General features: G+C 46.8%; 1 protein-coding gene across 1 annotated transcript in view; it reads right to left on the bottom strand.

Annotated features, from left to right (window-relative positions):
* The window catches only part of LOC129343669 (phospholipase A2 inhibitor NAI-like), a 28,047-nt gene extending 25,770 nt beyond the window's left edge, over positions 1–2,277 (bottom strand). The window contains exon 1 of the mRNA XM_055000021.1: positions 2,188–2,277. Within this exon, the coding sequence (XP_054855996.1) occupies positions 2,188–2,236 (49 nt within the window). The 5' untranslated portion in view covers positions 2,237–2,277. The remainder of the gene's footprint in view (positions 1–2,187) is intronic.
* Positions 2,278–12,976: the final 10,699 nt, after the last annotated feature.

The raw sequence follows: 12,976 nt of genomic DNA, 5'->3' as shown, positions 1-12,976 counted from the left end.
GTCAAGGAATGCATGTGGTGGGGGGTGGGGGGAAGGGTGGGAGAAGGGCCCCTGAGGGTGAGGGTGGCATTTGGCATGCAAAATGCCACCCCTGGCAAGACAAGCCTCTCCCAGCTGTCAGTGGTAGAGATGAGAGCAGAGCACCCACTTGGGGAGGCCATGAAATGGCCCCCCCCAAGTGGGAGCAGGCTGAGCCTTGGTGGGGGGATGGGAGGAAGGGTGGGAGAAGGGCCCCAGAGGGTTGGGGGGGGGGATTTTGTTGCAGTGGTTCCCCCCCATTAAGTCGTTTTATGGAGGGAGAGTTGTATTAGGCTGGTAGTTATTATGATCATCTTCTGTTTCCATGCCCTGTTGTGCCCGCTCACTATGTGACCTGTTGTAATGTTCAAAACTTTACTGTTTGTCCATTTCAAAAAAAAAATGTGTTTAAGATTCTCTGATGTGTAGTTAATTGTGTTGTGTTGTGCTATGAGGGACAATAAGTGTAATATGTTGTGATTTGTTGACCACTTGTAATTTGAAAATGAGAAAATAAAGGTTTTTTAAACTTAATGATTGTGTGTCTGTGTTCCCTTCTTTGATGGGAGGTTGGTTCCCAGCATAGGGAACAATGGGGCAGGCTGGCCAGCCTTCTCTGCGGGTGGTGGGGGGGTCAGGGGGGTGGTTGTCTGTGTGCCAGGGCAGGTGCTCTTTCCCAGGGACGATTTGGCACTGCCACCATTGTGGCACCCCTTGTCTGTGCAGAACTGCCCTGGGAAAGAGAGTTTAGGGGTTCCCAAAAGGGGAGGGCAGGCCAGCCTGTTCCTGGGGTTATGGTGGGTGTGGGGCAGGTGGGGGTTGATTTGGGTCTGTGAGGGGCTACTGGGGGGATTTGGGTCTGTGTGTGGCAGCTGGGGGGGAATTGGGTTTGTGTGGGGCTGTGAAGGGTGGACTTTAGGGGCTGAGAGCACCTACTTGGGGAGGCCATGAAATGGCCCCCCCAAGTGGGAGCAGGCTGAGCCTTGGTGGGGGGTGGGAGGAGGGGTGGGAGAAGGGCCCCAGAGGGTTGGGGGGCATTTTGCATGCAAAATGCCACCCCTGGCAACACAAGCCTCCCCCAGCTGTCAGTGGTAGAGATTAGAGCACCTACTTGGGGAGGCCATGAAATGGCCCCCCCAAGTGGGAGCAGGCTGAGCCTCGGTGGGGGGTGGGAGGAGGGGTGGGAGAAGGGCCCCTGAGGGCTGGGGGGCATTTTGCATGCAAAATGCCACCCCTGGCAAAGGAAGCCTGCTTCTTCATTTTTTCCCCATAGGAAATAATGAAGAAGATGCTCCTTTATGGGAGGATGGGGGGACCTGCTTTGGGGGGCCATAACATGGCCCCCCAAAGTCCAATCTGTCTGAAACTTGGGTGGGTGTTAGAGAAGGGTTAGAGGAAGGTCCCCACCAATTTTGGGCTTATTTGGTGGGAAAATGCCTCCTCCAGGCGTCCTGAAAGACGGAGGCATTTTCCCAGCAAAAAAACCCGAAAGAATCCCGAAAGAATGCCGAAATAATGCCGAATCCCGAATCCCGAAAGAGATTCTTGTTTCGGCATTCGGCTAATGCCGGTAGAGAATCTTGTTTCGGGTAATCCCGAAACAAGAAAGCCGAAAGTTTTTTCCTTGCACACCCCTACTTAGGAATAATGCAATATGTCTGGGGAAAAAAAACTTTTTCGATAATCCTTCCCCATAGTTGCAGATGCACTTCGAGATGATTTCCTACTCCAAGTCTAAAGGGTAGGGGCAAAAATTAATCCATTAGTTTTTCAGATGGCACAAACTCCTTTATAAGGAAGGGCCTCTATTATCACACCCCTTAAAATGGGTTCTGCCATCTATCTAAGATCCTTTCCTGTGAACTAATAGGCATTTTCATTTGACATTAAAGAATTTAAGAATCAAATCGTACTCTGGGAAACTGTAGGTCATTTCCTATAAACCCATATTGTGCAGTTTAGGAACTGAAGGGATGTTGGTAAAATTGTACCTTGTTTAGTGTGACAAACAGTGTAATCTTAAGAAGAATTACTCCCGTCAAAGCCCATTGATTTCTGGGGCCTTAAACTGGAGTAACCCCGCTTAGAATTTCACTGTAAATAACTTGAAGTTGCTATTCCCTTTCCAGAAACAATAAAGAGTTCAGACTGTCTGTTTTTTAAACTTACCTTGAGAAAAGAGGCCCCAAAGGAAGCATATGCTGAGGACTGCCTTCATAGTAGAGAGAAAGTAGCAAGACGGACTGAGATCGGAGAGGAATCCACCAAGACAACGGATGCTGGAAGAAGGGACTGACCTGGAGAGATTTATAAGCCAAAGAGAGGAGCTCCAGGGCAGCACCTGGAAACTGGCTCAGTGGGATATGGGAACAGCTTGTAATCAAGATAAAGATCACGATCAGGATCACTATGCCAATGTGGAAAGCAGCGGATGTGTTTTTCTAGCACGCCATGAAACTGTGTCAAGCATCTTTTCCAGACCCCATCCCAACCAATGTTTCTCCAGACTGCACAGTGGACCATGAGTAGTCTAAAGCAGATTGTGTGGCACCTCTTACCACCTTGTCTTTCTCTATGAACAAGTAAACAACATGTCTAGCATTACTCCCCCCCTCCCCCAGTTTGGAGTACTGAAAAATCCAAAAACAAAAGCTGTGGAGCAGCTTTTCTAAAGTAGGCTTACAATGCAATCCTGAATGCATTGTGGCTGAGATGCATCTCAGTCTGCTTAGAACTGCAATTAATAATTAAAAAAATTTAAAGCCATTCCTCATTCTGGGAGTCTTCTTATCTGAGGGTAGGGTTGCCAGTTCTCCCCTGGGGGCAGGGGAGCCCCTGTTTGCACCCTCCACCCCACTCCCACTTACCTGACCAGCAGGGGGAGGGACGTGCCTTCCGGGGCACACTCCTGGACAGTGTGGCATGCTCACATGCTCTGCAGCAGCTGGATTCTGGCCAAATTGAGCCAAATTGGGCTGCTGTGGAGTGCAGGAGTGGTTGGACCCAATTTGGGTCCCTGCAGAGCACAAGAGTGCTCCCCGGGTGGCAAATGACCTGTACAATGATGTCACTTCTTGGAAGTGATGTCATCATGCGGCCTGGGAGCACATAGGCACTCTGCACACATGCAAGATGGACACCACAAGGTAGGTACCGGCCCTCCAGCCTTCTGGACAGGGGGTAGGGGGGACCTGGCAACCCTATCTGAGGCCCTTAGCAGGCATTCTCTCCAATCCTCCTTCACAGGGTTGTTGTTGTGAGGATTAAATGGAAGAGTGGGCTGCAATGTATATGGCCTTGTGCTCCTTGGAATAAGAGCAGGATAATGTTCCTCGAATACAAACATAGCAAAGGATTCTGTGGTCCTTGATTCCCTTGAATCCTATTTTATTCTGTTGCTGTGGTCCCCCTAATAATCTCTTAGAGGTCTGCTTAGATCTGGTGTGGGATCTTCTGCCGCAGCATCACAGAGAGTGGCTCAATTCCTTGACTTGGTCACTAATCTCCCATTTGCATGAAGCCAGACTGGGGGTACAATAATACTCAAATTCCCATTTCTTCTATCTATATCCCCCCTTCTGTCCCCTGACACATGAATCATCTAAGAAACACACACACGGAACACACTGTATTTGACGGGCCAATTTATTTGGATTATTTTGATTGTGATTCAGTGGAAATGAGCACATGAGCTTCAGCCTCTAAACCCCAAGGTCTTCTCTCCTTCCCCGCTTTCCCCCCACATCTCCACCTGCGGCAGAAGATCCCACACCAGGGAAGGCAGCCCAGGAGTCCTGAGACATGAGCATGAATGGGAAAAAAACCGAACACCCTGTTCATCGTTCGGTGCCATCCACGACCAACGAACAACGAACATGGATGAACATGAACTGTTCCCGGATATGTTTGTTGTTCATTGTTAGTAGGGGCCAGAAGAACTTTAAAAGTTTCTTCTCTGTACAACTTTCCTAAGAGCAGATCAAGAGTCCAGAAGCAGCAGGCGCTGAGCAGAGGCCTCTTGCCAGGCAGAACCACCTGTCTCAAGACCGCCCTCCCACACACACACACATGTGAGAGGGCTTTGATGTTGCTCAATACTCTTTGGATTGACGGACAGAACCAATCTATTCTTCTGGTCCAGTGGGAGAGAGCAAGTCAGTGGGCAAGGCAGGACTGCAATTCTCAAGATATTCTCTTTGCTGTGTTCTTCCTTAAGCATTCTTGGTGTTGGTCTTGGTCCTCCTTACACATTTGCCCAATCTCTCCTTCTCTCCCAGAGGGGAAAATGCATAATTTAATTTAATTTATTGTATTTATATTCCGCCCTCCCCGCTTTCGCAGGCTCAGGAAGCAAGTGGCAGGGAGAGGCAGAAGCAGCTGCCAATTGAGCAGTGGGCATGCCAAGGGGACCTCCATGTGCACAGATGGAAAGCCAACCTCCAGGTGGTGGCTGGAGATCTCCCAGAATATCCACACAGATTAATTCCCCTGGAGAAAAGGACTCTGGGGGAGGAGGGGGGAGAGACTGTATGGCATTATACCCACCGAGGTCCCTTCTCTCCCCCAAACCAATGTAATAACTACAACAAACAGCAACAACAAACAGCAACAACAAACAACAACATTTGATTTCAATACCGGCCTTCAGGACAACTTAACACCCAGTCAGAGCAGTTTATAAAGTATTATTATCCCAATAATAATCATCCTCCCTCTCATGATCTCCCCAGGTTCATAGAATCAGCATTGCTGCCAGATGGCCCTCTAGCCTCTCTTTAAAAACCTCCAAAGAAGGAGAGCCCCTCCCTTTTTTATCCCACAATAGAATGGATCAGCGGGAGGGGATTGCCCACCAGAAGCAGGCAACTGGCAACCCTTGGTACCCCTAACCCCACTAGTTCCTCTTTTTATCTCTTCTTTATGGTTTCAAAATTCTCTGTGCTTCAGGTCAAGGCGCACAGGAGAGAGAATGTGCAGTCAGTTTGTACGACTTACTCTGCTATGTTGGGGTGGCATAGACAAAAACATCTCTGATTTTCTCCAAAGGGCCAAACTAGAAGTGAGGGAAGCTGTTAGGTAAAGAAGTCTTTTAGCTGCAACAGCTGGGAGTACAAGAGATCAGGGCCAAACTATTAGCTGCGAACAGCAACTTCTGTCTGATTCCCAGCAACCACTTGAGCGGCAGGATACCATTTCACACAATGTACCTGCTCCCAGCTCCATTTACAAGCGGTTGGGGCAGGTCTTCCGAGCATGATGATGTTGTGTCACCTTTGCTCTTTGACAAGATGTTAGCAGAAGAGGGAGGAGTTGTGATCTGGGGTGTGTTGTCCTTTCCCAGAATGTTGCCTGTGTACTCCGGAGGATGGGGCTAGGGTTTTCTGTCTCCTGCCACTCTGCTGGAGTGTGAGAAGTCAGAGAGATCCCCGAAGATTTCAGGGGGTGGGAATGATGCCCAAGGGGGGCCAAGGGGGAGCCACACATGGAAGCCTGTCAGAAACAGCAGAGTGCTGGCTGTTCCATATCACTTCTTGAATGCTTATGGGGGCAAAGAGTGGATATACAGTCTTTATCCAGTCAGATAGGTCTCCTGTTTGTAATATTTGTACTATATTTGAAAGATGTATCTTTCACGTGCTGCTGTGTTTCCATATATATATGTATCTGTGTGTGTATTTTAATCTATGTATTTAAGATGTATTATGGTTTTAAATTGTATATACTATGAAATATGATTTTAAACTTGGTTGTGAGGAGGGTGGAATATGAATTGAATATAAATAAATAAATATATTGTTTTATAGTACATGGAGATATCAGGATAATTTCAATCCCCCCCCACGCTATTCTGAGGGCCAAGCTACAAGTGACGAATGACACTTGAACGGCAAGTGTATTTCTCCCTGTTCACTTGCCCTCCACTCAATCCACTTGCCGTTCAAGTGTCATTCGTCATGTGTAGCTTGGCCCATAGATGTTGTGTATTGAAGCCAATTCTCCATCTTTTATGATGCCACAGGAATTTGTTAAGTGTGGATTGCCGCTGTTTCAGTGTTTTGGAGGGTATAGAAAGTGGAATAGCTTGGGATAAAAACAATATTTTAGGACGAACAAAAGGTTTGATCAGATGGAACCTGTCTGACTGAGAGAGCAATTGTCTGTCCCATTTTTATAGATCCAGTTTTATCTCTTGGAATTTAGCAGGTGGTTGAGAGTCGGAGGAATGTGCATCCCAAGATAGGAGAGATGTGTGTTCATTCATTAAAAGTAATATAGTTGATGTAAAGGCACTTCAGAAATAGAAGATAAATTGACAGGTAAAAGGCAGGATTTGGATTGTGTTGTAAATCTTAGAATCAAAAATAAAATTGGGGGGGGGGGAGGAAATAGCAGAGTGGGTCCTGTGCCACAGGGTGGGTTGTCTGTGCCTGGAGCATGTCAGTCCTTGAGTGGGGGCAATCCTAGCACCACAAGCACACGAGTGGAGGGGAGCGGATCCCTGTTTCTGGGGTGCAGCTGTGGGAGGGGGGCCCTCATTGAGTCCAGTGGGAAACTGGACAGATGGATGGCTGCCAGTCAGCCATTTTGACTGAGACTGTTATCCCAGAGAATACTGAAGAAAAAGAAAAAATGGTTCTGGCAGCTCCCTTGGATCAGTCCTTTCATGTGGAATTCTGATCCAGGGAAATCGAGGGGCGCCTATGAGGCTGTGAAAGCACACGACAGCTCTCCACCCGTCCACACTAGGTTAACAATCAGACCAGCCCAGGTAGCCCAAGGGCTTCCCTGGCTGGATGATCTTCCACTTCCCACCCCCCCAGCTCACATCTTCAGAGGGTCTCTTTGGTCACAACAGGTGGCCCTGCTGCCCTGGCATGGAGAAGCTGGCCAGCAGCAGCAGGAGGTCCCAGAGTGTCCACGGCATCCATCAGCCCAAGATTCCTGTGGCCACCTCCTCAGCGGCCCCCTGTCCATGGAGGATTTCGGTCAAAGGTCTCCCTCATCTGTGTAAAGTGATCCTTTGTGGCAGCCAGGGGGGTGATTATCTTTTGTTTTTAAAAAATCCATGAGTATGGTAACACTGCATGGGAATAACATAATAGATTTTTAAAACCTGTTCTTTAAAAAAAAAACCACGTACACAAAAAGGAACCTCCAGATGTTCTCTGTCCCTTTCTCCCTGTCTGAAGCCCAAGGTGTGGCGATTCTCTGTTCTTGTGTTTATGTCTGCAATTGCTGCAAAGGACTGGTGCCTTGCAGCCTTCAACAAGGCAAAGAGTAATTGACTAGCACTCCACCAAAATCCTGCAATTGTGCCGTTTTCCTTTGGGACTCTAGAAACTGCTCCTGCTGTTGTACTGGAAACACCATTTTTTAAATGGCTTAAAATAAAGCTGAGGGTTTTTTGTGGGTGGAACATTAATTAGCCTGTGCACAATAGAGGATGATGTCACGTGGAAGCATGAAAAAAAGCATGCATTGGATGCAGGCCCTATGAGGGGGGGGGGTCAGCAGTTGCATCTCAGCAGGGCCCAATGCACCCAGAGGGGGCCCAAGAGTTTCCTGCAATCCCATAAAATGTTTGCATATGAAGACAAGCGTTTATATCTTATGTTCTTGGTCTACATAGCATAGTTTTGTCTTTTACATTGTTGTTACATTGCATTTTCAAGATCTTCCACTAGGGGCAGCATGTTCCAGTTGTGTTAGAAGATCACATGACTCTCCCCTCTCCAGCCAGGCAGACAGAATGTTAAGGACTGTAGTCAATGTGTTGATGATGTATTAGTAAATTCTAAATCCATCTATAAAGAGCAGCTTTGGATAGATAAGTTGAAGGCATGTTCTAATTCTTTTCCTTAATTACTGTAGTGACATTAGGGCCAGGCTACATTTTCAAGGATTTATTCATTTTAAAACTTTATAAGTTTGGCCGCTTACTTTTTTTGAAGCAACATGGCAATGATCAGAGCTGATTAGGAATACAATTTTCCCTTTTTAGATATAAAAGAAGAAATTATAAATAATCCATTGAAAATGTATTCTCACAAAACAGGAGCTAACAAACGAAAAGAAAAAATGAGAGGAACATAAAAAAAGAGGACAACAAAATCTCTTTCGAGTTGGATTAAGGGTACCTTCAAAAAAATTCTCATTTAACCCACCTATAGAATTAGAACAAGAAAAAACACTTGAAAATCTCATTCCCAAACAAGGAGAAGTTGATTTGGGTAATAATGTACAAGAAAATGACAAAAATGAACGGAAAGAAACAATTTCAGGCTTAGGTGGGTTTATAAAATGAGAAGAATACTGCAGCCTTGACATAGGTTGCATCACAGCTGAGTTTCCTTCTCAAAAAGAAATAGAAAAGTGTGTTAGCAATGGTCACGTCTCATTGCCTAAAGCATTCCCAAAAGACTTGCAGGAAAAGAATGACACAGATGATTCACCTGAAGAAGCCTACTTCAGAAATTCTGTGTTTTATGTTTTGGTAGACAGTGTTATAGCAGGATTAACTGTAAGATTCAATGCTGTGAAGCAGTTGGCAGAAAAGTTCAATTTCTTGTGGATATACCTCACCATTAGACATGGGCATGCATGGGGAAAAAAACCCGAACACCCTGTTCGTCATTCATTGCCATCCACAAGCAATGAACAATGAACATGGATGAACATGAACTGTACCTGCACATGTTTGTTGTTTGTGGGGGCCAGAATCCCCCCCACCTCCAAACCCACTTACCTGGCCCTTTAAAGATCCCTTTAAACTATCAGCTGGCAGGTGGCAGGGGAGATTCCCCCCTGCCGCCTGCCAGCTGATAGTTTAAAGGGCCCTGTCCTGGCAAAAACAGCAGTCTGCTGGCAGCTAGTTTGAGGGGTTACAAAAGTGACCTTCTCAATGTCCAATACCCACTAAATTTGCAGGGACCATAGTCCTCACTGTCCTCTGAAAACTCCCCAAGTTTCAGAGAGATTGCACTCCAGGAAAGGCATGATCCATGGCTCTCCCCATTGGCTGTCATTTTCTCTTCACGGTGGCAAAAACAGGACTCTCTGCTGGAAGTACTTTGAAGGGTTAAAGCCAGAAGGAAAGCCAGAAAGAGTTCAGACAGAGTTCAGTCCCTCCCTGCCTCCAGTTGTCAAGGGGATTGATTGCAGCAGGCGCCAGACTGTCTGGCTTGACGGAAGGCAATGAACGAGGCTTGCAATGACCACCTGTTCATTTAGGATGGGGCCTCGCAAATAGCTTGCTCATGAACAGCAGATGGGTTTGTTCGTGGGTTTTTTCTGTTTGTAATGCCCATGGCTAGTCACCATGTCTGAAAGTGACTTGAAAGAACAAGCTTTATTTTTATATAAACAATATACTGATGACCTTAATGATGAGAATTTTTTGATAGAAATACAGCATTTACCTTCAGTACATAAGGCAAATTTTGGAAATGCACAGCTAAAACCACTGCATCTGTTGAACATATCAACAGAATACAGACTTGGTGACCTGTTTCCGAATGTTTGTGCCAGCTTACGAATTCTTTTAACAATTCCAGCAACAGTAGCTTCTGCAGAGAGATCACTTAGCAAACTCAAGCTGGTTAAGAATTTTTTTGATCTACAATGTCTCAAGAACATCTTGTGGATTGGGCCAGGATGAGAATTGAATCAAACATTGCCAGCACAATTAATTTTGATGCTGTCATTAGAAATTTTTCACAAAACGAGGCAAGGAAAGCTGTTGCCAAATACAAAACCTATTTTTTAACCTTTTTCGACCTTATGCTTAAAACGATTATGGATTAAAAAAAAAGATGGCTAATGGAGCAGGAAAGGGCCTGAAATTTTTTTGCACCACCTCATAAAAAGTCAGTGGGCTTATGCACTGTGAACTGCACTGTGAATGCAGTGGAGATCTCTCAGAATTACAACTGATCTCTAGGCCACAGGGATCAGTTCTCCTGGAGAAAATGACTACTTTGGAGGATGGTCTCTATGGCATTATACCCTACGGAGGTCCTTTTCTTCCCCAAACATCGGCTTCCCTAGGCTCATTGTCCCAAATCTCCGTACCCTGGAGCTGTCAACCTTCATTAGAGACCTCAGAACTTGGAGACTGCTGTCAACAGGGATGCTTGTTTTGGACATTGCAATGATATGATCAGCTTATACAGATGTGGACAGATGGGAAATTCATATGAGTTGTTCTTTTTAAAAAACGGGGCTGAATCCACATTACCTCGGTGCGTCTCGGTGTTGCACTAAATGTTCGCTAAACACCCAGAAGTATAGTATCTTTCAACCGTGATTTCTGAATCGCGCTAGAAAGACGCTATACTTCTGGGTGTTTAGCGAACATTTAGTGCAACACTGGGACACGCCGAGGAAATGTGGATTCAGCCCAGGTTGGACCCAGAGTAAACTGGTAATTTCTGCCGATTCATAGAATCTAGAGTTAGAAGGAGTCTTACAAATCATCTAGTCCAACCTCCTGGGTATCAGAGAGTTTTTCCATCATATAATCATTGTTTGAAACAATGGGCATCAAAGGAAAGAAGTAATCTTCCTGCCCTGAAGGAGCAGTTTAAAGCTTCAACTGACCTCAGTGCATTTGATTAATCTTTGACAATTAAATGGGCCTTTAAAAACCAAATTTGGAGTTCCAGAAGGGGATCCTAATTAGAGATGGGCACAGAACACACACACACACACAAAAGGAACTAGGAGGTTTGTGGTTTGTGAGTTTCATGAACCACGAACCACGGAATTTGACCAGTTATGAGGGAGGAGAGGAAGGATGCCGCGCCACAAGGGGAAGGTAAGTTTGGGGCTGGGGCTGGGGCTGGGGCTGGGGCTGGGGGGTGGGAGGGTAGGGGGGCTGGCATTTGGGCACTTCAAAGGGACCTGCCCTTTGAAGTCCCTTAAAAATGGCCATTTAAACTGCCCCTGTAAATATGACCCAACAAACCGGTATACAGTTCGTGGAAGTTCCATGAAAAGGAGCTTCCACGAACGCTGGTTCACAAACTCTGAACTGGCCTGGTTCATGGGTTTTTTGGGGGTCATATTTAGGTTCATGCCCATCTCTAATCCTAACATCCCATAAAACATTCAGACTTCTCTGATGGAATTGTAACACCAGTTGGCTAGTATTTGATATGCCAGGGGCCTCGTGCAATTTCTTCACCCAGCATGAAAGATAGAACTGAACAAAGGAGCATAGTTGATGCAGCAAATAGTATGCATGGCTGAGTGCAGAGTGTGCACAGAGGTAAAAACCTACACTTCAAGCCTGGTTTAAGTTTTAGAAAAGAAATATGAGTTCTTTAGCATAAGAACTCCCCTGAGGATAGTAAAAGAGTAGAGGTAGAATTCTTTTCTGTCTATCTCGTGTAGGATGCTGAGAGATGCAGGAAGAGTCAGCTGGGCTCAGAGGAGAAGAATAGGAGCGAGCTGATGCAGAATAGCCTGATAGTGAGATTCCCTCTACACAAGACATCTTACACGATGACGCTCAAGTGAAGGGAGATACAATCTTAGCCAGGAAGCTGAGTTTTAAGGGAGGTGGGAAAGCTGTGTCAGTTTCCCCTCTCGACAGGAGATGGGAGAGCCAGAAATGGTGTGTATGTGTGTTGTTTTGTATTGGCTGCAGCAGGGGCTGGATCCTCGGCAGACTTTTATGCAGGAAAGTGCTTCTCCTACTCCTTCAAACCTCTCCCACCAATGGAGCAAAAGCCTCTTACGGATAGGTCGGAGTAACTGAGGACTAGACTCTTGGAGATGAAGGACCACACCCATGCTCCTATGCCGTTTATGCCCATTGTAATGGTAGCTCGCCCAGAGATTCCTTTATCAGTCCAAACGACAGTAGAATTTGCCAAGCCACTAGATCCTGTTCTTCGTGACGACCACCCTACCCCATATAAAGAGCATGCGTTTGTGCAACCTCAAAAAGACAAATTAGATGGGTGGTGGTGATTATTCAATAGGAAATGGCCAGACGGAAATGAAACGGGTTACAGAGAAATTCTGGTGGCCAGGGAGATGGAAGGATACTAGGGTTTGTGGACAAGAGAGGGAGAGTGTCAGACGGGAAAGAGTTGCGAGTAGGAATAAGGACGCTGCAGAAGAGAGGGAACCTCTGGAAGGAGCAGTGAAGGGACTGGAAAAACACCAAGGATTCAGCCACAAACAGGACTGTAAAACTGCAAAATTGTGAGCTGAATAACCTGCAGCAAAGTAGGAGAGAAGACCAAAGACTGGAACAAAAGGTAGCTATTTGGACATGGCTGACCAGTCTTGTGGGAGTAGCTGATGAAAGCGGACAGAAGAATTTAGAAGCGTCAGAGGAACCAACTTGCCAATTAAGACGGATACCACCCTCTTGCGCCATGTGAATGGGGAGATTCAATTTTCCAAAGGAAGCTGTTACTTGACTGTGAAAGTAAGTATCCTATAACATAATTGCCTTAGCGCGTTTCTGATGATGCACATTTATCCTGCTGCGTGTGTCCCTTCACCTGCCAGCCCTTCGCAGACCCCTCCTGCATCTCAGCCCTCCCCAGACCCCCCTTGCACCTTCACCTACCAGCCCTTCCTGGACCCATTCTGTGTCTCAGCCCTCCCCAGAACCCCCTTGCTTCCCTACCTGCCAACCCTGCCCAGACCCCTCCCCTTCAGCCCTCCCAAGACCCCCCTTGCCCCTCCACCTGCCAACCCTTCCCAAGCGCCTCCTGCATCTCAGCCATCCCCAGACCCTCCTTGCCCCTCCACCTGCTAGCCCTTCCCAGGCTCCTCCTGCATCTCAGCCCTCCCCAGATCCCTCTTGCTCCTTCACCTTCCAGCCCTTCCCAGATGCCTCCTATGTCTCAGCCCTCCCCCGACCCCCTTGCCCCCCCACTTTCCAGCCCTTCTCAGACCCCTCCTGTGTCTCAGCCATCCACAGAACCCCCTTGCCACC

Source organism: Eublepharis macularius, chromosome 15 (assembly GCF_028583425.1).
Source record: "Eublepharis macularius isolate TG4126 chromosome 15, MPM_Emac_v1.0, whole genome shotgun sequence".
Classification (NCBI taxonomy): Eukaryota; Metazoa; Chordata; class Lepidosauria; order Squamata; family Eublepharidae; genus Eublepharis; species Eublepharis macularius.
The sequence above is the reverse complement of the archived record's forward strand: the minus strand, read 5'-3'. Positions and strand labels throughout refer to the sequence as shown.